The sequence below is a fragment of the Trachinotus anak genome, unplaced genomic scaffold (genome assembly GCF_046630095.1).
Source record: "Trachinotus anak isolate AG129_WGS33_773 ecotype Australia unplaced genomic scaffold, CSIRO_AGI_Tana_v1 ptg000018l, whole genome shotgun sequence".
In the NCBI taxonomy this organism is placed as follows: Eukaryota; Metazoa; Chordata; class Actinopteri; order Carangiformes; family Carangidae; genus Trachinotus; species Trachinotus anak.
Genome location: NW_027273869.1, coordinates 1110791 through 1135662, shown reverse-complemented (window position 1 = coordinate 1135662; position 24872 = coordinate 1110791). Strand labels below are relative to the sequence as shown.

Sequence of the window (24872 nt, the reverse complement as noted above, 5' to 3'; positions counted from 1 at the left end):
AGAGAAACGCCGCGGAGCTGTCAATCAACGCCTTTGGTCCAATCACAAAATGAGTCAATGATAGCCCACATTAAGGCGGCGCCTGTAGGAAGCTGGGAAAGAATTCTTTAAACTGAAGGGTTTCATGGAAGAATCAGTGTCTCTGTGCGTGCGTGTGTCCGTCAGGAAAACAGAGGAGGGATGATTGTATGACCAAGAATGATTCCTAATGACAAACTGTGTGAGGAACATTAAGTGGATTAGGTAACCTGTTGGCAGCTGCTTCTATTCCTGTCCCGTCTAATGCGGCTGAGAGCGAAGCCCCCCTTTAGAGATGATCACTTTTGTGACGTCACTGCACACCTGGTTGCCTTACCTGGGAGCGGGTGCCTTCGGTCTGGGTTTGCACATGAAGCATGGGTGGAGAGTCTCAGTCCTTGTTATGAAAGTCTTTTAATTGTTTGTGCAGAAGCAAAGAAAGAAACATAAAAATGTTCTCTTCTTCTAGTGTCATGGAGGCCTGGCACAGCCTATGTGGGTTTATTATAAACTCTGATTAGATGGATATCATCTCCTCTTTGATGCACACCTCTGATGTGGCAGTGTTCCATCTCCAGTCTTTCACAAGCTGCTGACATTAACAATTGTACCATCTTCTGCATTCTTTACTTTTTATTTTTGTCTGTTATGTTGTTATGTTGTAGTCTGGTAATGGAGCTGCATGTGTCAACAATGCATTGCCAGACGAGAACTGTGAAGGTAAAAGCTACTAGAATTACTGCTCTGCAGCTGTTTCCTCCGCCAACCAGCCAAGCTGCAGGAAATATGGTCACAATCTCCCCTTTACAGCATTGAATAATGGACAGAAATTTTTTACAGAACATTATGATGTTACACAAAAGTTGACCTTTGACCTTTTAGACGCAAAATGTCATCACTTAATTTTATCCTTGACATTTGTGTTAAATTGTATTAAATCAGTATATGAATTTGTGAGTCATCCCATTCAAGCCAAAACCATGATTTGTTCGTTTAGGAGCAAACTCTTATCTTTACATAACAATGTTATGTATTTTACTTTATTTTAAAAGATATGAACCTGAATAAAAGTGTTCATGAGGCAGTTTATAATTCAGCCCTAACTGACCCGAAAAACAGATCTTTAACCAGAGATTTATATGAGCAACCAAAGCCAAATTTCCCATCATGCTTTGGTCCATGTCCTTGTCTGTCAGCCCCTTTAGGATTTTTTTCTCTGTTATTACTGGAAAAAGACACGTTTGATTTGAACTGTGAATCTGTGTCTGGTAGAACTTGTAAATCTACATATCAGAGGGGGATGTTTAACACTGGCTGCTTTGACTCTATGAGATATTATTATGATACAACATATACACAACAACATAACAACAAAGATTTCCTCAGGTGAAATGGTCATTAACAAGTGTTAAGTAATGTGGAAGTTAATTAGTTGATTGATTCATTGTTTACTTAACCCTCCTGTTCCGGGTCAAATTAACCCGTTTTAAAGTTTGAAGATCTAGGAAAACTTCTTCTGCTTGCCTTAATTAGTGTAATCAACATATAATATGAAAATGGTTCATCTCACATATTTGCAACCACCCCCTGCATGTTTATATCACATAGATACTGTTTGGGTCAATTTGACCCAGCAGTCAAACTGGAGGTAAAAGAGTGTCAGAAATGTCACAGCTGTGAGACATATTTCATCCCAATCACACACACACACACACACACACACACACACACACAGGTGCAGGTGTTATGATATTTGACGAGAACCATTTATGTTCTCGGGGGGGGGGGAAAACTCCACCCACATTCAGTAGACACTCAACAGGGGAGGGGCAAAACATATAAAAGATTCTCTGCATGGGAGTCCAAAATGTTACAAAATGAGCAGCAGAAGCAAAGGGATGACAGTCCAGGAGGCTCTGGAAGTCATCATTGATCATGACAGTGAAATGGAGGAGGATGTGTCTGAAGATGAAGACCATCTTGAGCTAAATTCTGATTCTAATGATTCTGATTTTGAACCAGATGAGGGAATTGCTATTCCTATTCCTCCAAGCAAGACATTCATGTCAAAAAATGGTGAAATACAGTGGTCTTCATCCCCAAACATGCGTCAGGCAAAACTGTCTGCAGAAAACAGTGACTCGTGTGACTGACATCAAGTCAACTTTTGAGCTGGTCATACCAGATTCAATACAGAAAATCATTCTGGAAATGACTAATCTGGAAGGGAGGCATGTTTTTGGGGAGAATTGGAAGGACAAAACACATTTAGATGCATATTTGGGGCTCCTCATCCTTGCTGGGGTCTATAAGTCGAAGGATGAATCGACAGCCAGTCTGTGGGATGCAGGGACAGGCAGGGCCATATTTCGAGCCACAATGTCTCTGGAGACTTTTCACATTTTCTCCAGAGTAATCCGATTTGATAAGAGATAAGGGCTGGTAGACGAGAGAGAGAGACAAGCTGGCAGCTATTAGGACTGTGTGGGACAAGTGGGTAGAGCAACTTCCACTACTCTGTAACCCAGGCCCTAATATCACAGTGGATGAAAGGCTGGTGACATTCAGAGGTTGCTGCCCATTTAGGCAATACATGCCTTCCAAACCAGCTAAATATGGAATAAAAATCTGGGCAGCATGTGATGCTGTCACCAGCTATGCATTGAACATGCAGGTTTACACTGGAAAGCCGGTTGGAGGAGCCCCAGAGAAGAATCAGGGCACAAGGGTCGTGCTCGACATGGCACAGGGTTATTACAATGTTATGTAAAAACTATTGTGTTTCATATGTTGGTCTTTCAAAAGCAATAAAGTGGTGAAACATTTAAAAAAAAGTTTTAACATGCATTTTTTCTTTATGAAAAACGAGTGAATTATCCTAATTGAACCATTACCTGTTAGAGGTAAGGAACACCATTGCACTAAATATTGATAGAATAGTTAGTAATGGAGTTAGTAATGAAATATTCACAGTGCTTGTTAGGATTTTTTTGGTTTCGGATAATTAAACATGCACTGGGTCAAATTGACCCGGGAACACCACTGCTGTTCCTGACAAATGAACATAACAGGAGGGTTAAGAGAAAATTCACGACTGGTAAATTTGATCATCAATTATCAAGTAAAAATACCAAACACTTCCAGGTTCTCAGGTGAGGGTGTGCCGTTTTTCTCTGCATCACATCACTGTAGAACTGGACAGGTTTTTAGAACTAGTCATTACTGTGGGCTCTGGTTACCTAAGATGTGCGTTTGCCATTAGTTTTATAGGTGAACTGAGTGATGAGTTAAAGAGCCCATTCATAAAGATAATAATACTACTAATAAAAAATATCTGGTATCGCTCTAGATTTGCTTTTATGTTTCCAGGTTTTGAGATTTCTGTCTCTTCCCATTATGACTAAGCTGAACTGAATTATATGTGGTGCTCACAGCAATGAAAACTCTCTCCAGTGTCTCTGCTACTTTGGATGATCCACAGATCTCAGTCTGGACAGTTAAATATGTAACTGCCTTTTATTTCCATGATGCTCCTGTCATGTCATATGCAGGCAGGCAGGTGTGTGAGTGAGTTACTATCATGTGTCTCTGTCTCTGAAAACTTTTTTTTACTCTCTTAAACTTTCTCCTGATTCAATAACAGGTTTTTAGGTTTGTATGCCTTCACAAAATGAATGTAAGAGTGCCTCAATGTCAAATGATATCACTGTAATGTAGTGATATAAATATATATTTTATATAAATATAATTTTAGAATATATTTTTATTATTACATTAATTGAATTACCCCCATGATTGTTGTTTTATATTTGCACTCTGACTGGAGTTAATTTCTGCCAAAGAAATAATTCTGATGTAAACTGTTTCTAGGGATGATCCAGAATGGCACGGTCTCTGGAGCAAGATGCTGCCGGTGAATCTTTTGCCTTGGTCTGGCCTGGCTCGGTGGGTGGGATGTTGGTCTGAGGGTCAGTCAGTGGCCTCGGTCCAGACTGAACTGTCCTTCCCCTCATGGTGATTTATAATCACTCCGGTTAGCCTCTAAGTTTTCCTCTAGCACCATCATCAGGTCAAAATCATGTGACATAGTACCTGCAATAAGAATGAAAAACACCATCAGCCTCAGCTCCACTTCGGGTGTAGTATAAATTAGCATATTTTAGCATGCTAAACTAAGCTGGTCAACATGGTAAACATCATACCCACCAAACATCAGCATATTAGCATTAATTGTGAGAATGCTACAACACTGTCCTCACATTAATTTCCATTCATCTCCATTGTGTTGGGCTGGAGGCAGAAATCTCAGAGACATACAGTATCTCCAAACGTCAATACAAACCTGAGTGTGGCTGGAAACCACTGCAGGTAAGTGAGGAGTTTTCATCACCAATATCTGTACTGATTAAAAAAAAAAAAAGTGTTACTAATTGTCCAGCAGAGACTGGTAAAGAGTGCAATGCTCAAAAATAACATGAATGATTCTGTCAGGCACAGTAACAACATAATTGTTTATTGAGTGGATATTTAATATTTGTGACAGTGAATACATAATTAAGTAGAATACACTGGGACATCCAAATTTATAAGAGAACATTATATAAGAGAACATTAAGAAAATATTGGCGTAAGGTTTAAGAAGATTCAGAAGCATTTGGATTATAACAAGCCTCCCTGTCTCATTAACAAAGATGGTCAAGTACAAAACAAAATTACAGGTTCGAACTCCATCTTCAAGGCTGTTAATGACTAACAGAGACAGAAACTAAGGCAAAGTGTGAAAACAATATCTCAACCACACAAATTCAGTACAAACACACACACACACACACACACACACACACACACACACACACACACAACATAGCAATAAAAAGTAAGTCCACCTATTTCTATGAAATCTAGACTTGTGTTCCTCAACGTTGATTAGTGGCTGGCTTTGTTCTGACCTCACTGTCAGTGAGGTCGTGGGTGGACCAAAACAACAGCAGATGCAGTACTGTCCTTTCACAAGTGTCATGGATCCTTGAAGTGTCACTGACATGGCTTCGTCGCATCTCTTTAGGGATTCAGTAAAAAAAGATTTAGAAAAGAAGGAAAAAGAGAAAAACAAACGGGCGTTGATGTCAGAGGTAATTTCACAGCACCCGTGAACAAAAAGGCTACAATGCAGATTCACACTAAAAATTTAAAGAATAGAAGCAAGCTTCTCTTTCCCCTCAGACACTTCCTGTGCTCTCTATGCTGCGCTGCCACTGTCCACTGAGGTGTCTGAGGATCCAAATGGGTTGATGGTGTTGGTCTCCATGGCTTGGTAAACCAAGAACAGGAACGCAGCCACAATGGCCAGCAGGAACAGCTTAATCCACACAGACATGCCGCGGCGCACTACTTTGGTCTGGCCTGCAGGGGGAGGTGCAGACAGGAGCCTGGTTGAGGAGTTGGAGAAAGAGGAGGTGGAGGTAGAGGTGGTGAAGCTGGTGGAGGGGGGCAGACTGGTGATTCTGTTGACGGTGCGGCTCTCTGTGTAGCAGGACGAGGAGCTGCTGGTCTTGGTGGTTTTTGGTGAGAAGAGGCAGTTTTCATTGTTCCACAGGTCACTGGACTGTAGGGGGCGACCGGCCGCTCCTCGGATGGGTCGCCGACAGGTGGCGCTACAAGAGACAAGGATTTTAGAGTCATTGCTTCCTGAGGGTTAGGTGAACTGTTCCTGTCTCTGAAAACAAAATCTAACAGGTGACTGTCACACCTGTAGTCTGGTTCAGTTGGTCTGTTGCTGTTAACTGACTGATCATAGAAAATCCTCACACTGACTTGCATATGTGTTGCCATGGTACCATATTGCCCTGAATAAATATATAGTTGCAGATAAAACATTGTTTTCCTCAGAGTCCACAGTCAGCAGATGAAAACAAACTGGATCTAGTATCGTGGACTCCTGCGATTGGTCTGTTTTACTGTCACACCCCAAACAGCCTCACCATGGTTCACATGGTAACCTGAATAACTGATAAGGAGAAAAGAGGAGAGTCAGGAGTTACTGACGTGATTCCCGTTGGACTGCTGATGTCGTTGGGGAACAGCTCCTTCAGAACATTGCTCTCATCCACTCTCAGGTTTTGGTCGCTGGCTGTGATCTTCTCCACCTACGGACAAAAACAATGGTGAGCAAACACCAGTGATTCATGAATGCATCTCACCAGTGAGCTTAGCAAGCTTCTTGCTGTAGGTGAATTTGAAAGGGAAAATTACCCACATTCCCTCACTCTAGTCACCTGCAGGTGCAGAGTGCTCCTGGCTGACATTATACATCTCACACCATGTGACCACCTGGGCCAACCACCATGTTTGTTCCTGAACCACTTTGTGAGTGTGACACTGTCACAGCCTCTGCTGTGTAGCAGTCTACCTGTCTCACCAACACATCCTCTGACAGCGGTGTGTAGCTGTGCGTCTTCACAGGGCTGCACGTGGACAGGAAGCTGGTGATTTTCTGCTGCCTCCGTTTATGCAGCGGGACGTCTGGAGGGCCACACTCCTGCTCATAAACAATGTGTGTGGTTGTGTGTCAGGGATGTTCAATCAGCCAAGAGTTCAGCTGTCACACAACTGTCCCTGCAGAAACCCTCAACAGCTGCACACCACAAACACACAATCGACCAATTCATCAGTACAACTATCAACCACAGACAGGAGAGGGTTAGCTCTTCATGTTTCACTGCCCTGACAAACACAAAGCAGCTTTCACACACCAGTCTGTCACTGGGAAGAGTGAGGGATAGAGAAAGAGAAGAGAGTGCAGCCACAGATGAGTAGAGCTGTACCCCTGCTGCAGAGACGCCGCTGGGTTTGGATCCAACCTGGTCTGACACAGTCCACTGGGACTCCTGACGCTTAATGGGGGAGATGTTACACATGGGGCTAAAGGTGACCGGCTCGACCCTGGTGAGGCGAACCAGAGGGGATGAAGGCCTGGCAGCTGATTGTGGCTCAGGTTCCTGACACATCGACACAAATACACAAATTAAGAAAAGGAGTCAGAATTCAGACTGAAATCTCACACACCTGGTCTACATCAGTCATTCAGATGTTCTGTCCTGATATCTACACCGAGGACCTCCGCTGACAGAGTCCACACCCGTGACACGCTCTCTTCTCCACACCTAACATCTATATAATGACTCCTCACTGCACTGAAGAAGCTGGGATCATTCTTATGTAAGGTAACAGGAGACAGTAACTACAATGCATCACTTCTTCACTATTAGTGGATATGCCCATACACCATTATTCCTGCAGCCCTGACCTGAATGAGCGAGGTCGTTTATTGCTCTTGATCAGATGTAACATCAGTTCTTGCTCTCTTGCTAATGTCACTGTGTTTTAGGGCTGAGTGATAAACTGTAATGACAGTTATCATAATGCAATTTTCCTACAGAGAAAATAACAAATGCTGGATAAATGTTCAGTATAATTAATGTCCAGGGAGCAAGCACAGAGGTGAACCACAGGAACTGAGAGGAGCTGTAGTCCAGTTACATTTTCTCATCAGTCTTGAAGGCGTGGCTGCTATTGTTTGCACCTTGTGAGTCTGTGTGTGAGATCATGACAAAATGTGGTCATGGAGACACCTGTTGTCATGGGAACTATCACAGCGGTGGTTTTGATTATATATCTGTCTGTCTGGAATAGAGTGCGTCACCACAGCAGCATCAAAGAGATCAAAGTGAAGGCCGAGTGGGTGTGGCCCACTGTCTACATGCTGACAGGTGTGGCGGTGGGTGGGATCCCATCACAAGATGGACTCTAGCCGTAATTGTTTTGAATGTTGAGTGTTTGACATGTTCTGACCATTAATAACAAATTAAAATCATGATTAATCATCTTTGTTTCTCCAAAGCAAAAATCAGCCTTTAAACCTGAATGAAATAATGATGTGACATTTATCCTGATGATGATGATTATTGGCCGATGTGACTTTTTAAAAAATTGTGATTACATTTTAGGCCATACGACCCTGTGTTCACAAGACCTATTTAAACTGTAGTTTTACAAGAAACAGTATCCAGTGAATCTGAGGTATCGCTGCTAACTGGGAGTGTCACTGTCGACATGTCTGGCTTCACAGTACAACAGCTGCCTCCATATTAAAGACATTTATTGTGAAGCTCATCCAGAAAGTGATGAATATCAGTGAACAGAAAACTGAAAAACAGAAAACTGTGTTTAGCGTGGATTATGGTGCTGAAACTGGACAGAGGGATCTGTACAATATTATTCATGTGTAAGCTCTGTTAAAGTGCCTCTGAGTGCACAGCAGCACCTCGACTCAACACATCCAGTATGACGCTGACCAAGGACTGAAGCTGATGGTGCATCACATAGACGGGGCTGACACAGTGTGAGTGACAACAGGAAATGATCCACCAACTGTGACCAGGAGCCTCGTGGTAAAAAGAGCGTCATATCGGCCTTTAATCAGTGCAGTGTGTGTGTGTGTGTATGTGTGTGTGTGTGTGTGTGTGTGTGTGTGTGCTGGTCAGCCGAACACCACCACTCTACAATACACCATTCAGTGAACAGATGGAGGCATAGTGACTAACTGGCATTATCTCACACATTCAGCTGTTACTGAAGAGACACCGACTGTGACTGTGTTACATATATTCAGGCTGACAGACAACAGGCTAACCTGCAGCAGAGCAGCATCGAGCAGAGCGACGGGCTCGTCAGATGAATCCTTACTGTGTCTGGGACGATCCAGCCAGAGTTCTTACCTGTGGATCTACATGTTTGAAGGATAAGGGGGGGCAGAACAGTTTCTTTCAGGATCCTGAGAACTTAGTTTAAACCTCAGCAGCCAGAGACTGTACCCACAAGTCAAAGATGATAACGCCTCAGTATGCTATCAACAAAGTGCCTGTCAGAGCAACAGACGACAGCATCTGACAATCTGTGACGCTCTGAAACAATGACATCACTTCACACAGCGATTGGTGAGACACTGAATGTCTAAAAGTGTATCTGTACAATCAGCTGCTACAAAACTGAGAGTCCCTGGAGCAGGAGGCGACAAGTACGATTGGTCTTGGGTCAATTTTTTTCTAATCCATTAGATGGCAGGTCAGAACATAATCAAAGGTTAATTTAAGAAACTGACTGATAAAATATTAAACTGGAATTTGTTTTGTTACTGTTCACGTATGGCACTGCAGCCCACAGTCACACATATGTATAAGTTTAAAGGATTTACTGAAGCGGTGCTGTTGGCTAAGTGAGGAACAGAATCTTTTGAACTTTGACAAGAACCTTTCAGAATAAATGCTCTCAATTCAGCTTGAAACAGCCTTGCTGCTGCTGCTGAAAAAAAAAAAAAAATCTTCTGCTTTTATTTTGAAGGCAAAATCACTGAAGAGGAAGTGATTCTGTTGCTGCCATGACAGAGGTGTATTTAATCACCAGGCGCTGACTACAGAGCAGCCTGATGTGTCCGTCCTTCACTCTCGACATGGAGAAACGTCTGATGAGCAGGTGGGGGGAGAGTCTAAATGTGTCAGACTGTTTCACACCTCAGCCAAAAGGCTCATGTTATGGACTAAAATCTTAACTTAATACATTAGTCAGCTGTTGGACCATTACTGTAATTAATTAAGTCTGCATCCATCATAAAATTAGAACAAGAAAAAAACGTATTATCTAAATAATAGATCATTTCTGTTTCACTTGTTTTTGTTCTATGGTTCAGAACCTAAAAAGATTTCCACACTTTTTCTGATTTTTCTGTGTTGTGATTTTTTGAACAACACGGCTTCACTCTCAAGTGTCCTGCTTCATTAGCCATTTATTTATTAGCTTTGTTTACCCACCCCCTCACCCCCATGTTACAGGCTACACAAAAATTCTAAGGTCTTTCTGAATTCAAGGAATTCCCCCTAGAAATGAGCAGGTGAGGGCACCTTCCAGCGGGGGCTCCCAGGATCTCTCCAGACCTGGGTGGGGACTTGTGCAGCCATCTTCTTCGGTTTGTGGCCCACATTCTGGGACAGAGTTTCCCCTGCTGGACTCTGAGGCGGCTACGTCAGCAAATGAAACCAACCTGAGGATCTTCAATAAACGGGGGTGATACAGGAAAATGCAAAGTACCAAACAGCCCATGTCTGTGCTAGTCCTTCATCAGAGCAGAGCAGTGAGTGTAATGTGACCACCAGCCTTGTGGATAATGCACTTATTTTGCCTACACATGCCCACCCTCGAGTGCACTTTGAGACACAATGACAAGAGACAGTGAATACTTGGAGGGAGCATTCCACAGACCAACACATCTGCACACATGCAAACCACGGAACCAACAGGCCAGTGAGTCCATGCAGAGATCCTGCCATAGCCCAGAGCTACCTGAACACGTCTGGACGGGGCGGAGTGAGATTCAGCCCGAGCTGGACTATCCCACCTGTGGTGAACCCTCCTGTTAGACTCTAACGGGACAGGATCTGTCAATACAGGCCAGAGATCCTCCAGCACTCTCTGCTGGGACACAGAGACCAGGAGACAGGGACAGAGTCCACGAATATGGGAAGACAGGAAGTGACAATTATAGAAAAAAATTTGACAAGTCAGATGGAGGATGAATAATTGAGGATGAGCGAGCCGGAGACTCCAAGTCTGCTTTTTCGCAAATATTCATTTCATGGTCATTTTGTTTTGTGTCTTGTTGCAGTGTGGATCGTGTCGTGTGGATCATGTTGCGTGGATCTTCCCAAATGCTGCAGCAAACAGAGGAACAGATGAATGTGCTACATCTGTGCAGACACCTCTGTGAAGCCAGGTATGAAGCAGCTGTACCCCTGACTGGGCTCTTCATCATCTTCTTCCTCATCCATCAACTGCTCTCTCTACACACATGCTGTGTTCATATCAGCAGACAAAGAAAATACCAGTGTTTGACTTTTCTATGGTGGCCCAGAGAGCTCAACACACCACAGCTTAGAAACACAAGAAAACAGACAAAACTCAAACACATTCACAAAACAGCTTCAGTCTGCAAACACACATGAGGCAAATACTCACAACACAACCTAATACACAGACGCGCTGCAGATACTCACAACACAACTGAAATGTTTCCAGGGGACATTAAAAAGTGAGGAACCTGCTGAATGATGTGTGACTGTTGAAGGCAAAAGCAGTGAACAAGTGTGTTATAGTGTTATACAACATCCATGCAAGTGCCTCCCAGCCAGGTTCATCACTTTTTAGTGTCCCCCTGGAAACATTTCTGTTGTGTTGTGTATTGTGTGTACACACACACACACACACACACACACACACACACACACACACACACACACACACACACACACACACACCTCACATCAGATCATCATTGGTATCTCACCACATTTCACGTGCCTCTCATTCCTCCAGGCCTCAGCTCAACAGGTGCACGTTCACCATGTGAACAGCAGGAGGAGCTGCTCACAATCACAATCGGGGCCAACATTACACACCTCACAATCCAACACCACACTTCACACTGCAGTTTCGCCGAGGAGGCTGTTCACTCTGTAGTATTTACTACAATATACTATAATAAAACAAAGGTAAATGGTACAGTAAAGTATAGTGATAGTAAAGGGTCAATTTCCCAGGGGGGCACTGTCCAGATTTTACCATTACAATAACAACTGTGTGGAAATGTGGACATGAAATATCAAAGGAAAATCTAGAGAGCAGATGGAGGTGAAGAGCAGCCAGAGGAGCTGAGGGGATGAGGAGAGAGTCAGTGTGTGCACGGCAGCAGCTAATCCACATCATGTGCTTTGAGTCTGACAGGCAGCGAGCAGCACTGAGACACTGAACCTCCAGGCTCACGCTGAGCTGGGTGTGACCACGCTCCAATAAAAAGAGAGACTGCTCCCTCTGCCAGTGTCACAGGAAACTGCATAATCAGAGCCAGCCTGCTCCATACCTGCTCCACACTCCACACAGCTGCTGAACGCCAGCTTCGCCTGCTGGAGGTGGACACTGGAAAAACAGCTTAAGATGCTGAAATGAAGTCTTTATTTGTCTTCACTGTCAATCTCTCTCCGATGCTACAGCCATCAGCTTTCAGCACAGAAGAATGTCCATGTTTCAGGTCTGAAGGTTAATGACCATCGTTTCTATTAGTGGATAATTGGTCCCAATAAAATGACCAATTGCGTTAAAGTGGTTAGAGGACGTTAGATCTTTTTCAGGTGAGAGAGCGGGTTGCCTGCTGATCCCTGTATTGGTGTTTTAATCTCCAGTTCCCCCTGAACCCAGGCTGTGTCAAAGTTATGTCAAAGCAGCTGTGGATGATCTGCTGTGACGACTGCGTAGAGTGAAGTTAACACGTTACATTCCTCTAACTAACAGACGCTTTCATAAGCCGCCTAACAAACAACTTAAAGAGATTTGATAAAATGCTTTCAACCACATCGCTGACCAGAACAGCCAATCAGAGAGTGCGTTTGTGAGGAGGAGGGGCAGTTACTGAGTGGTCGCAACACTTCACTTCAGTTTTTAATGAGTGACTGCCAAAACCCACACACACACACAAGGGTTTTAACTGCTGACTGTATTTTCTGATTTATCAGTTTACTCCACACACATTTGCAATTCTTCCAACAATTATTAGATTTTCAAGTAGCTGTGCTTTTGAAGTCAAGCTAAAATTACTAATCTACTATAACAGAGTCCTGTTTTTGGTCTGCTCTGCTCTGCCATCACACACAAACTGCTCAGAGGCGACACAGCCCCAGAGCGAGACCCACCTCCTCCATCTGTTTGTCTGGTTTTCTCCAGAGTGAATGGAACCAAACAGGGAAAAACATGAAACTTCATCTGAACTGAAGCAAACAGGTCAGGTGTGAAAACCAACCTCAGTGTATCTGTAGCTGCTTACTGTGAGCACATATGAATACAACTGAATAAAAGCCTTTCACAATAAGAGTAAATCTCAGATCAGATTACTGGTCAACACAAAACTGTCAAAGGTGGGACACATTACAAAATGCTTTCAACCTACAATTACACCAGGAAACAGACAGCTCCTCTGCTCCTCAGGTTTCCAGTTAGAAAAGCACTGGAGCGACACTGTCAATGTCCAAACTACAGCTGGGACGGAGATCGGTGAATCCAGCTCGTCTGCAGTTTGTTGTCAGCTGCTCACTCACAGCTCAGGAAACAAACTCGTCTCAATGTACTAACAGACAGTACGCTGGAGCCAGGAGCATTTCTAGGAGGTGTAGAGGTGTCCGGACTGATGAGCTTGTCTCCCTGTGAGTGAATGAAGCTGCTTGTTGAAGGGTTGTTTCTTACCGTGTGGTGCTGGCTGCTGCGGGTGCGGCCGGTGACGGGTGTCTTCCCTTGGCTCCTCACTGGTCTCTCCACCAGTGGAGCTGGTTCAGGCTCTGGTTCTGCCGCTGTTGTCACTTCTAACAAAAACACAGTTGCACGCTGTCACATACATGTACATGCTTTAATGCTGAGAACCTTTTTGAAGGTAAAACACAGGCTCTTATTTTAACTTCTTCCCTTAGATCAGGTTCTAGGTTTGATATTTTTTTTTTTTTTTTTTTTTTGCTCATGATGAAATAAAATGATTTCAGATGGCTCTTTAACCTCAGATGCTGCAATGGCTTGAAAATTACAAGTAAGATTTTTCATCCCATTGTCCCACTGTCACCATCACAGCTGCAATGAACTGCTCAGTACTGTGACTTATCCATCTGGAGCAAGTTATCAGTCTCTGCAGCTTGGTTTTCACTGGTAAATGAAGTGAACAGAGCACACTCTGTGGTTGCCAATGTAAATGCAAATGTTGTTAGGAGGCAACAACAAACCAACTCATTATTCCAGTGTGGTGATACATAATATTAGATTATAACATTAGTAATAGATACCAGGACATGTCATCAGTATGGCTGTAGTAACACTGCTCTTACCATCCTCTTTGTCACTGTACAGGTCTGACTCTGACTTGCCGTTGTGGTTGACCTGTATGTCAGTGAGAACCAGCTGTGGCAGCTGTGGCTGTGCAGGACCATCGTCCAGCAGCTTCTGCAGCTTCCTCTCATACAGCTTACGGGTGGAAGCTGGTGGAGGAGCAGGGGGAAAAAAAATCACATTACACCTGTACAAGATGATACCACACGTGAAGGGTGGAAGGGGGTTGGGGGTGGCTGTGTAGCTACAGTAAATTACACAAAGCACTCTTGTGTTTACAATCCTGACAGGGCTGTGGTGAGTCATATACCACAGAGAGGTATAATGCTGGTGAGCTGGTTACTGCTGATGTTTCAGCCTAATCTTAATTTAGGCTCGGTGGTAATTTGGTATTTATCTAACCAATTGTAAAGTAAACGTTGTGGTTAATTCTTTGTGCCAACATGCGTAACCACAGAACAGCTGCAGGACAAAAAGCTCTGAGTAAAAGGTGAAGTCATCGCCTGACTTTTCAGCATCTACATCTGTCTAAATTATATTAGTGTAGTATAATTAGTTATAATTAGTATACAATTTCAAACAAACAAACTGACGCTCAAATTCTGCACATTTTGCAAATAGCACAATACACATTCACATTTTCACGTTAGAGGCGTGGCTACAAGGCCAGGACATTACATCTGGAGCTCAGTTGGGCAGAAGGTGTTTTAAATGTTTTAAATACAAATCTGAAGAGGTGACAGACCAGCCATCACCCCGGTCACATTCAGTCACTGACCACACTCCAATATTTCTAAAAGACAAAACACAAGTTTCATCTTCTCATGAAACCTAAGGGACATCATTTTGAGCATGGAAATATTACAACAATAGGCAGATCAGCTATATATAATCATGTGTGCAGCTTTCCCAACACATCTGACCTACAGATTTTTTAATGCACTAAACTCCACCTGGTTCTACTTTGCTGCCTTTTTCCACATTATATCGACAGTAGCGTAACACTAACAGAAAAAATGGCAAAGTAGACACTTTTGAAATTAGTGAACAAGAACAGTATTTCTCTGAAAAAGAATGGGTGAGCTGTGATAATGCATGTGTGCCCTGCTATGTGAAACTAACTGACAAACACATTCCAGTGTAATCACTTCCAGGCTTGCTATTAGTTAGCATGTTAAAGCCACTTGTGAATTCCTTCACCTGTGTGGAGACTGCAGAACCAGTACACTGCATTCCTCTATGTGTGTGTGTGTGTGTGTGTGTGTGTGTGTGTGTGTGTGTGTGTGTGAGAGAGAGAGTGAGAGAGAGAGAAGTGTAGATATGTATCTGTGTGCAAAGGGCAGATGTCACCTCTCTTTACCCTCATGTGACCCTGCTGCTGTTTCTGCTAGTGTGAGCACTCACCCACAATCGGCCCCACGTCCACTCCGTGCTTGAGAAGCTCGTCCCTCAGGCCCTCGTCGGTCAGCATTGTCACGTCCAGCTCATCTGGCTGAACCTTGTCTGTTTTCCTGGTGGCTTTCTGTGGGAGGACGACAGGGGATGATGAACTGTACTCATCAGGGTCAGGTCAGGTACTACCATGGATTTATTTTTGGCCTCGGGCCATGTAATCAGCAAGTACTGACATCAAAGTCAGACGACAGACAGTTTGTTTTCTGGATGTGGGCTGTTTGTGTAGTGACTGCTAAGACAACGCTCTGATGATTTTTTCTGCAGGAGAGGAGAGAGGAGGGGGCTCCATCTTATCTTTTTAGAAACTAATGTTACGTTATTCTGTGCTACAGATGACTCTACAGCGAGTTGGTAGCTTCTATATGTTTTGTTCAACAGATGTCAGTAAATGTCATAAAGATTAGACTTTTATCATGTTCAATAAAAGTGTATTTTCACCAAGCATCAAACTCCAGGTGCGAATCATGAAGCATCAACACTGAAGAGTAATTCCTCTAATGACCACTAGAGTCTGGCTCCAACAGTGAGTCAGTCTCCATGGACTCCCATGTTAAATGTCTCTCTCTCTCTCTCATTATATATATATATACACATATATATATATATATACATATATACATACACACACACACACATATACATATACACACACATATATATATATATATACACATATACATATATACATATATACATACACATACATACATACATACATACATACACACACACACACTCACCTGTTTTCATTTTAGTAAGGCTAAAGGGCGTGGCCACTTTGAGTGACAGGTGGGTGAGCGTATGCTTGCCACAAACTAACATGTACTGGTCTCAGCTCCACACACGCCCCACCTCTTTGACAATTTTTAAATTAGCAGGGAGTTAGTGGCGGAGTCGGGCTCTGCCAAGATGACGACGGTGGAGCAACTCACCCTGAGCTTCAAAACCACTTTGGGAAAGCACAAGAAGAAGAAGAAGACAAGAAGGTGTGCGGAAAAAAATAAACACATCCTTGACCTCCGCTGCAGGAACTCCGTCTTAGGTGAAACAGTGGGATGGTTCCTTTTTCAAGCAGTTAGAGGGTTAGGCAAAAAGAGGAGATGACATTAACACAATGGCTGCTCAGTGCACATGTTCACCTCCACACAGCCTCCTGTGAACCTTCATCTGGCTAAGGCTACGCTCCCTGATTGGGTCTTATCAGCGGTGACAACCAGCAGTGAAAACAGGAACCACAAGTGTTACTGACCTTGTTGTCTTTGCTAGCAGCTGTTGTTCAGTGAAATCCTGCACGTTAACGCTACAACTGCCTTTGCTTCCCTCATTCGTCATATTTTCTGCAACTAATCAGCTGAACACATCTAAGAGTAGACAGTCTGCTTCCTGTTTACACCAGCTCGTGCATGCCCAGTGTCTGTGAATGGTCATATGTGCGTTTTCAGATCTTTTCTGATACGGCGCTGAAGCGCTTGTCTGGACGGAGATCATTTTTGCTTTAAAACGAAAAACACAGTGGTGTGGATGTAGCCTGAGAGTATTCTCTCTCAGAGCAGAGCTGTGTCAGTCCAACTCCAGACAGTTACAGAAACCTGTTTTCCAGGTTGCTGTTATACCTCAGGCTGCCTGTTTGAAAGATGCAGGAGGAATATGCAAGCGTGTTGCTTCATTTCACTGATGACTTCTACAGATTTGTGGACGCACGTGAGATGTGGACAAGCAGTTTCCTTCAATCTTCTGCAGGTGTTTGGTGCTCGGAGGGGCTGAAGCCAGCCCCCCCCCCACCAACCTACAGGAAATTAAAGTGTTTGAAGCCAGCATCCTCTGAAATGAAGCTCTGTGTCTCCTCCCTGGCTCACAGCCAAACGAGGCTCTGCCTCTGAGTAAATAAAGTCTGTGTGTATGAAATTCTTTACCTGAGCGTGAGTCAGTTTACAACTCACATGCTGACATGTTTACAACCAGCTTATTTTTAAATGATAGAACTGTGCTGCAGAGGAGTCTTAAAGTGATGCACAGTGACAGTCACCCACACAGCTGCCCCAGTTTCTGCTCTGGAGTCCTGATATAAACTATAACTAAGGTGTACATGCACCGCATGTGCCCCTGCACTATACTGGGTGTTCACTGGGGCAGAATATCAGCACTGATGTCCTGGTTCAATTTCAATTCACAAAGTCCAGATTCAATTCATTTTGATTTAACTCAGTCCTTGATGATTCAGTTATATTAGATAAATACCAATGTTGCTGAAATCCCTTCTCAGAATTTGGGAACTGAAATTTCTTGTACAGTCAAACAAAACACTGTTGTTTCCTTCAATATGAAAGTGTGCAAAGTTCACATTGTAAACTATAATATCAAACCATGGACCATGTATTTAAATCACATTCTAGGTCCGCTGTTTTTGTGTCAACAATTGAGCAAGAATAATTAAAAAAAACCTAGTCATCATGCTGCCTCACATATGCACTGTCCCTGTCAGACTGTAATGATCTGAGCACAGACAGAAACTCAGAGTGGTGCTGTTGTGATCAGATCATCTCAGGTGCATGTTGCCAAAAACATACTAAACTACACCAGCACCATTCAACGGACTATTGAGACAAACAGGGTGAAGAGGTGGGATCCTCGACGGGCCGGGTCAGTCACCTGATCTGAATCCAGTTGAGCTGCAGGCTACCTGCTGAGGTCCAGACTGAATCACAGAGACCGCACACACACACTACAGGAGCTGGAGGAGGCTGCAGTGAAGCCTACAGAGCATCACCAGGAGGATGCAGATGATGAACAGTCAAAGTGGAAATGTGTAACAGCTCTGGGCCACACAGTTCATCTGTAGCTAAACTTGCAGGATTTTTTTAACAGGCAAGTTGAAGATGGCAGGAGGCCAGACACAGCCAGTACGGTGGGTTTCCACACTGTGGGCTGAGGATGAAGCCTCACTGACCAGATTGGTCTCTATATGGTCTGGACTACAGTATGGACTACAGTAAGACAGACACAGGTAATTATAATAATAATCTCTCATTAAAAATAGACAGAGTAATTTGTTCCACATATGTGGGTTTTAAAAACATCGACAGCTACAGGTGAAACTCTTCCTGCATGTGTGTCTACAGCAGAAAGAAAGTTTGAGATGTGACAGAATCAACTCTCCATCTATAATGAGTGTCCTCTGAATGTGGATCAAAACTTAAAGTCCAGTGTATTAACACTGCCATTGGTGCAATACAATAAAATGTACATTAAAGCATCTTTGATTTAAGGAATCATTTCAACTTTGGATCCATTCTTATGGCACAAACCTCAACTCTTCCCTTTGAAGAGTCTTGATGGATAATGATGAAGCTGAAGCTACTTAGATTCAAGTTTAATCTGACTTCATCTTTTCACTTTAAGTCTTTGCTGTGTCTGTAAACTGTTACGTTGTTGCACTGTCACTGAAAACAGCTTGAGCACCAGCTCCAGGCTGAGTTTGTCTGTGGAAGGCATTCAAATAGAAACAGAGATAGTAAGAATGAAAACCATCTTATTATTATTGATGCCACTACAGAGCCTCTGCTGTCAGACTGAGACTGACTGAAGGTGGAGGTGGAGCAGCACCTTCAGACAAACACACCAGACCAAACCTACTTCTCCCCACATGACTACAGAGGTCCACTCTTAAAGTGTCTGTGGACATCGCTGTGCACTTCACTCAGCTGGAAACAAACCAGAGGAAAATGTGAAGAATGCAAAGATGATGTGCTCAGTTTCAGCAGTGAGGCACTGCCGCAGTTCACAGCATGTACTAATGTGAGACACACAGAGAGGCCGTCTTGCTCTGTGGCTGGCTCTCAGTGGGCCCTGAACAGGGTTTGGTCTGGATGTGAGCCAGACTGTTTCATAATCACAGCAGCCTGGGCTGGGGAGGCTGGGAGAAGGAAAGGAGGGAAGACGCTGTCTGTACTCCGTCCTCTGCAGACCACACCCTGGCCTAAAAGGCATAATCGAACTCTGAGCTCACAGCTTGGCTCGGCACACAGCTTTGTGGAGTAAACTCACTACCACACTGTCAGACTTTCCTTTACAACTCCTCACTGAAGCGTAGATGGAGTAGTTTGAGGGCCAGACGTGCCAGGGCCTGTGGCTGCATGATGTAACTCACTGCTTGGCTGATTAACAATGGAGCACGTGTGGTTACCATGAGTGACTATACTTAGATTAGCCACAACTCTTCACGTTACTGGTGTCACACATTCCTTGTACTTTACAGCGCATTCTTCTCAGAGTTAAAGGAGGGAAAACTTCAAGCATTAAAGACTATTATACTAGAATATTTGAGTCTGTAGGGTTTGGTTTGAAAAGTTCCCATGAAATATTTCAAAAATGTCAGGAATGAGTTTTTGTCCCGTGCGCCCACCTCCACCTGCACTTCATACCAGCAGCTTATAATCTAAAAGGCATGTGAGCATCAGGTTTCACAAGATAAACATCAACTATACAACACTACAGCAGCTTAGAAAACCAAAGAGAAACTAATTACACACAAGCTGCGTCTCTCCACAGCCCCTGACTTTTTACCACACACACACACACACACACACGGGGAGGCAGTCTGAGCACAGCGTCTTCCTGAGCAAAGTATTTCCTCAATGAAGAGGATGAATCCAATGAGGCACCAGCAGAATTCATAAACACACTCCTACATTTCACATACACACACACATTGATTTAGACAGTAGCTCTAAGTCAGTCTCAGTCTCTCTCGAAGCATATAGAGGAATATCTTCATTTTTATTGTATGTATTTAATATGTATTATTATTGTATGTATTTAATATGTAATTTTGTACACTATATATAATTTGTATATTATTATATTCTTATTATTTAACTTTCTTAAATATATGTCATTGCAGTTTCTTTGTAGCTTTCTTTTCTCCGCACTGCCACTTTGCTGCTGTAACAATGTGAATTTCCCCACTGTGGGACTAATAAAGGCGATCTTATCTTATCTTATTATCACACTCCTGAGAAATAAAAAAAATCTGACTTCAGGGGAAAGTGCAAGGATTTTATTTCACACAGCCGAGATGGTCGTTTTGGCTCTGCTCTGAACTGATCATGAGACCAGATGCTGAACCATTTCCTGTGCTCAGTTGGACAGAAGCAGTGGCTTGATGCTTTCTCTCCATAAAACTGGGCGACTGTTGAAACAGACGGTGTCTGCTGTCTGCAGCAACTGTCCTCCCACAAGGAGCAGCTATGAGTTAGTTAAGTTCAAGCTTCCAGGAGGCAGGAACACAGCAGGTTTACAGTGTTTGGTCTGAAAACCTGGAAGCTTCAGCTAACGAGCATGAAGCTCCTCTTGCTCTCCGTTTGGACCGTGGTATGAACATGCCGGTCTTCACATGACTTCTTGGTTCCTAGTAACTAAGACCCGACCAGGGTTCAAATTATCCAAGTCTAATAAATCCAGGTTGAGTTACCACCTGCATTTCCTGTCCACTGTCCACTGACAAATAGATTAATTGATTGATTATTTTAGCTATAACAATAATAATAATAATAATAATGCATACAACCAAACTGAGTACTTCCCTGTGCAATATCACTAAAATGTTAAATGATTGAAACCTGCATCAATCTTACAGTCACTGGATTACTTTAAGTGCAGCAGTGGTTAGGTGCTAAAGAAAACCACATCCTCGAACTGGGCACAGTCTGGCACAAGGTTTATCTGTGGTAACACGTGTTTCAGTCACTGATCACACCGTACAGAGGACGTTACATGAAGTCAACCTCTATGGAATAAAGTAACTGTAGATTAAACTTGGCCAAAGAACATGAAAAGAAGCCTGATTAATTTTTACAGTCTTCAGTCAGATGAAACCAAAATAAATGTGGTTGGATGAAGTGGGGTCCAGTCAACCATGAAACACGGAGGTGGGAGGAGGAGGGCAAAGACGACTCCCAGAAAAGTTTGGACAGAATAAAGTGAAAACTATGATTGGGTTAGGTATGTCCTCTGACTTGAGTTCACTACTACAACTCTGGAGTATTTAATGGGTAAGGTAGAGCAACAGGCCCCGCTGTCCAGAGGTTTGTGTCAGACTAGTATCATCCATGAGCAACGGTGATTCGGTAAACACTCACTCTCACTAATGAAGGCTGTGCTGGTGGTTCTTAAATGTGTGGTGTGTCTAGTCAAACCTAACAAACAGTAAACAGGTGACTGTAAACAAGCAGTAACTCCACATGGGGGCCCCCGTTAAACACAGTGCACCACCTCCCAGCATTCCTCTCACTACACCCTTTACATGATCTATAACATAGCACATACTTCACAGTTTAGAGATTCAAAGTTCACTTTATGAAAACACACACACACACACACACACACACACACACACACACACACACCTGCCTAATTAACTGGTGAGACTGATTTGGCTTGTGATACTCGGTATAAACAGCTTCCTCTCTCCCTGTCACCATTTATTCTCATAAAAGATTGATGGTCTTCACTGTCCACAGCTCACAGCACAAAGAGTTCCAAACAAACAGCCTGGTGACCTTTACCTGACTGGGGGGGGCTCTGAATAAATTCTCAACTGTGAGTTCAAAGAGGAACAGACATGAATGTAAATCTTGACAGGTGAAGAACATATCCAGCCTTACATCTGTACATATTTTTCTTTACTGCAGGAAACAGAGAATGAATGAGACAAACATGTACACTCCCACATGTTTGACTTGTCATCTCTCATTCACCACGTTCATTTTGTTCACACAGCCCAAAGCCCCCCACCCCCCACCGCTGGTTCAGTTTCTCTACAAACGGAACAGGTGATACACAGTTCACATTAATCAACGCAGTGACTTTGGTGTAAGAGCATAAATCACAGGCATCAAACCTCCAAACTACTGATGAAAGAATGAAGAAAACTACATTAAAACAAAGTATGCATGAAATGAACTCATAAAACAACACATCACTGGGAAATAAAAAGTAGGCTATTGAAAATTTAAGAAACTACAGTATATAAAAGAAAAAAAAAAAAATGTCCAATGTGAAAATTAACCAAAAATGAAAACTAATTTCAAAACATGAATTAAAAAAGCTTCTCCATCCATCACTTGACACAGCCCTGTGTGGAAAAAACTGCACACTCCTCTAGTTTCCTCCTCTTCCTTCTCCTCTGATATTATGGCTGTTTGAATTATTATTTAATAATAAAAAAAATAATAAAACCAGCCGGTGGCCGCACTTCTTAAAGTCATCAGGCTTTAGAGGTCATGCTTCAGAGGGAAATCTTTGAACTGTTTAAGGGTAGTGAAGTATGCAGCCAGTGACTGGCTGAGAGAGGATTAGTGTTATTAAAACAACTGAGGAATGCTGAGAAACCTCCAAAAACTCTCAGTCATTCATTCAAAATCAACAAAGACCCATCAGCCTCTTTATCTGGCCGTTAACAGTTTCTGCATCTTGGCATAATTTCATTTCATTCAATAACAGGTAAAGCAGTGTCTCTATCCGTCCAATCAAAATGCTCTGATTAAATTATCATGTCAAAGAGCAAATGATTAACAGGCTGAAGGGCAGAGACCCCACCCAGTCTCCACTTCAGATACAGCTACAGTTAAAAAACTGTTTCTCTCCGTGAAGCAGTGGAAGGTTGTAGTATTGTTTTGTTGAAGTCCCTCCTCCAGCATGTTGGAGCAGGAGACTTCTGTCCCCTGCTGTGGTACAACAAGTAAAAACTAAACTTTTTTGGGAGGGGACCTTGGCCAAAAAAACCCTGTAGCTGACGGAGTCGAGTTGAATGATGGTCAAAGATTTTGAGTAGTTAATATTTCGGACGCTTAGTGACAACGTTACTGACGAGTAATCGATTAATCAAAAATGAATCAGTTGATAAATGCATGGTTGCGGTGTATTTATTTAGAGACCTGAGCTTGGTAAATCACAGATCTACGGTGATCACAAGAAAACAAATTCACTGCTTTTGAGTTAGGTTGGAGGAACTTAACAACCCCCCCCCCCCCCGCTTCCTGGACGCGCTCCCGCACATGAAACTGGAATTAACGTTAACTCAGATAAGGATGACAAAACTCACTCTGCCGGATGAGCGACTTCTACTGGAGACCACGGGCGGCGGCAGCTCCTCGTCGCTGGAGAAGGCGTCCAGAGTGGTGGCGGTGACATGCTTCTTGTTCTGAGCGGTCAGGTTCTTCAGATAAAGCTGCACATACACGTCCTTGTTCGGGTTGCCGCTCGGGAGGTCCACGTTGTGGGCCAGCAGCTCGCTCTTTAGCTTGTCTTTGGTGAGCACAGACGGGTCGTCCAGGTACTCCGGCATGTCGGCGTGCAGATGGAGAGACTAAGTTATCGTGGCCTGGGTAAGTTAGCTAGCTAATACCGAGAGAGAAAAGGGAATAAACGGAGGGGGCTGATCTAAGCGGAGCGGCTAACCAGCGCCTCTTGCTGGAATTGATTCGTAAAGCCAAATATTTGGTATAAGACGTGTGTTACAGATATAAAAGGAGGACGGAACAAGAAGAGGAATCTGACTTGCTGTCGCTGCTCTCTCTTCCTTCTCCGCACAGGAGGCTGAGGAAATGAAAGTAATTCTGGGTGAGGAGGTGTTGTGGAAGAAATCTGCACCGGGCAGCTGCTACACATGAGGATGACCCGGCCGGAAGTGACTGCCTGTGGAGACCGGCTCCTATTGGCCAGGCCTTCTTAGAAAACGCTTCCTCATTGGAGGAACAAACACGCAACAATTGAAAATGAGCCGCACGTCACGAGTTTCTGGCACGCGCTTCAGCCAGGCTGGATATCTGAAGTGAGAACCCCCAGCTGTTAATGACGCGAGTCGGTATATAATGGTGAAATTTGACTACTATATTTGTTTTACTTTCTGACATAGTTTGTTGCCGCTTAGAGTGAAAGTGAAAGAGCTGCTTAGCTGTGCACATTAACGTGTAGGGCATAAACACAGTAAATAGATACAGGAAACGTTTCTGACATTTCTGTGAGAACGTGACAGTCCCTGTGAAAACGCAACAATCATATGAACGTGTCTCCTGTTTTCTACATTTGCTCCTACACACAAAGGCTGTCGTTGAAGGGTTAAAGGTGAAGCAGGTTATGGTCCATACCTCTGATTCCGCCCGGTACCCCAAGCACAAACACACTACTAAATAAATCATCTCAGCCTGGAGTCTGACAATAAATGAACCAATCACCACTCCATCATTTGTAATGACGCCCCATATGTGCCTGAGTGGCACAGCGCAGTAGAATAAAAACCTCTCTCCGATGGGGTGAAGGCTGGGGAACAGATGAGACTACTGCTGAGACACAGTGGAGACGTAACGGTGCAGAGGAGCCGAGTGCGAGCGGCAGGGAGAGAAACATCCAATAACTTATCACGCTGACAAAAC

The 24872-nt window shown here is 43.5% G+C and overlaps 1 protein-coding gene across 4 annotated transcripts; it reads right to left on the bottom strand.

Moving 5' to 3' along the window:
- Positions 1 to 4510: 4510 nt before the first annotated feature.
- On the bottom strand, positions 4511 to 24139 carry tmpoa (thymopoietin a). 4 transcript variants are annotated; one of them, XM_071501640.1, is made up of 8 exons: positions 23543 to 24139; positions 15391 to 15508; positions 13986 to 14135; positions 13360 to 13475; positions 6843 to 7016; positions 6428 to 6556; positions 6064 to 6164; positions 4511 to 5672 (listed from the first exon to the last, which is right to left on the bottom strand). In XM_071501640.1, exons 1-8 carry the CDS (start codon positions 23783 to 23785, stop codon positions 5258 to 5260), a joined length of 1446 nt encoding a protein of 481 aa, XP_071357741.1. In that variant the 5' UTR covers positions 23786 to 24139; the 3' UTR covers positions 4511 to 5257. The 4 variants fall into 4 exon arrangements, with proteins under 4 accessions (XP_071357741.1, XP_071357742.1, XP_071357743.1 ...); XM_071501641.1 differs by having other exon boundaries at positions 6437 to 6556; XM_071501642.1 differs by lacking the exon at positions 6428 to 6556 and having other exon boundaries at positions 23543 to 24138.
- Positions 24140 to 24872: the final 733 nt, after the last annotated feature.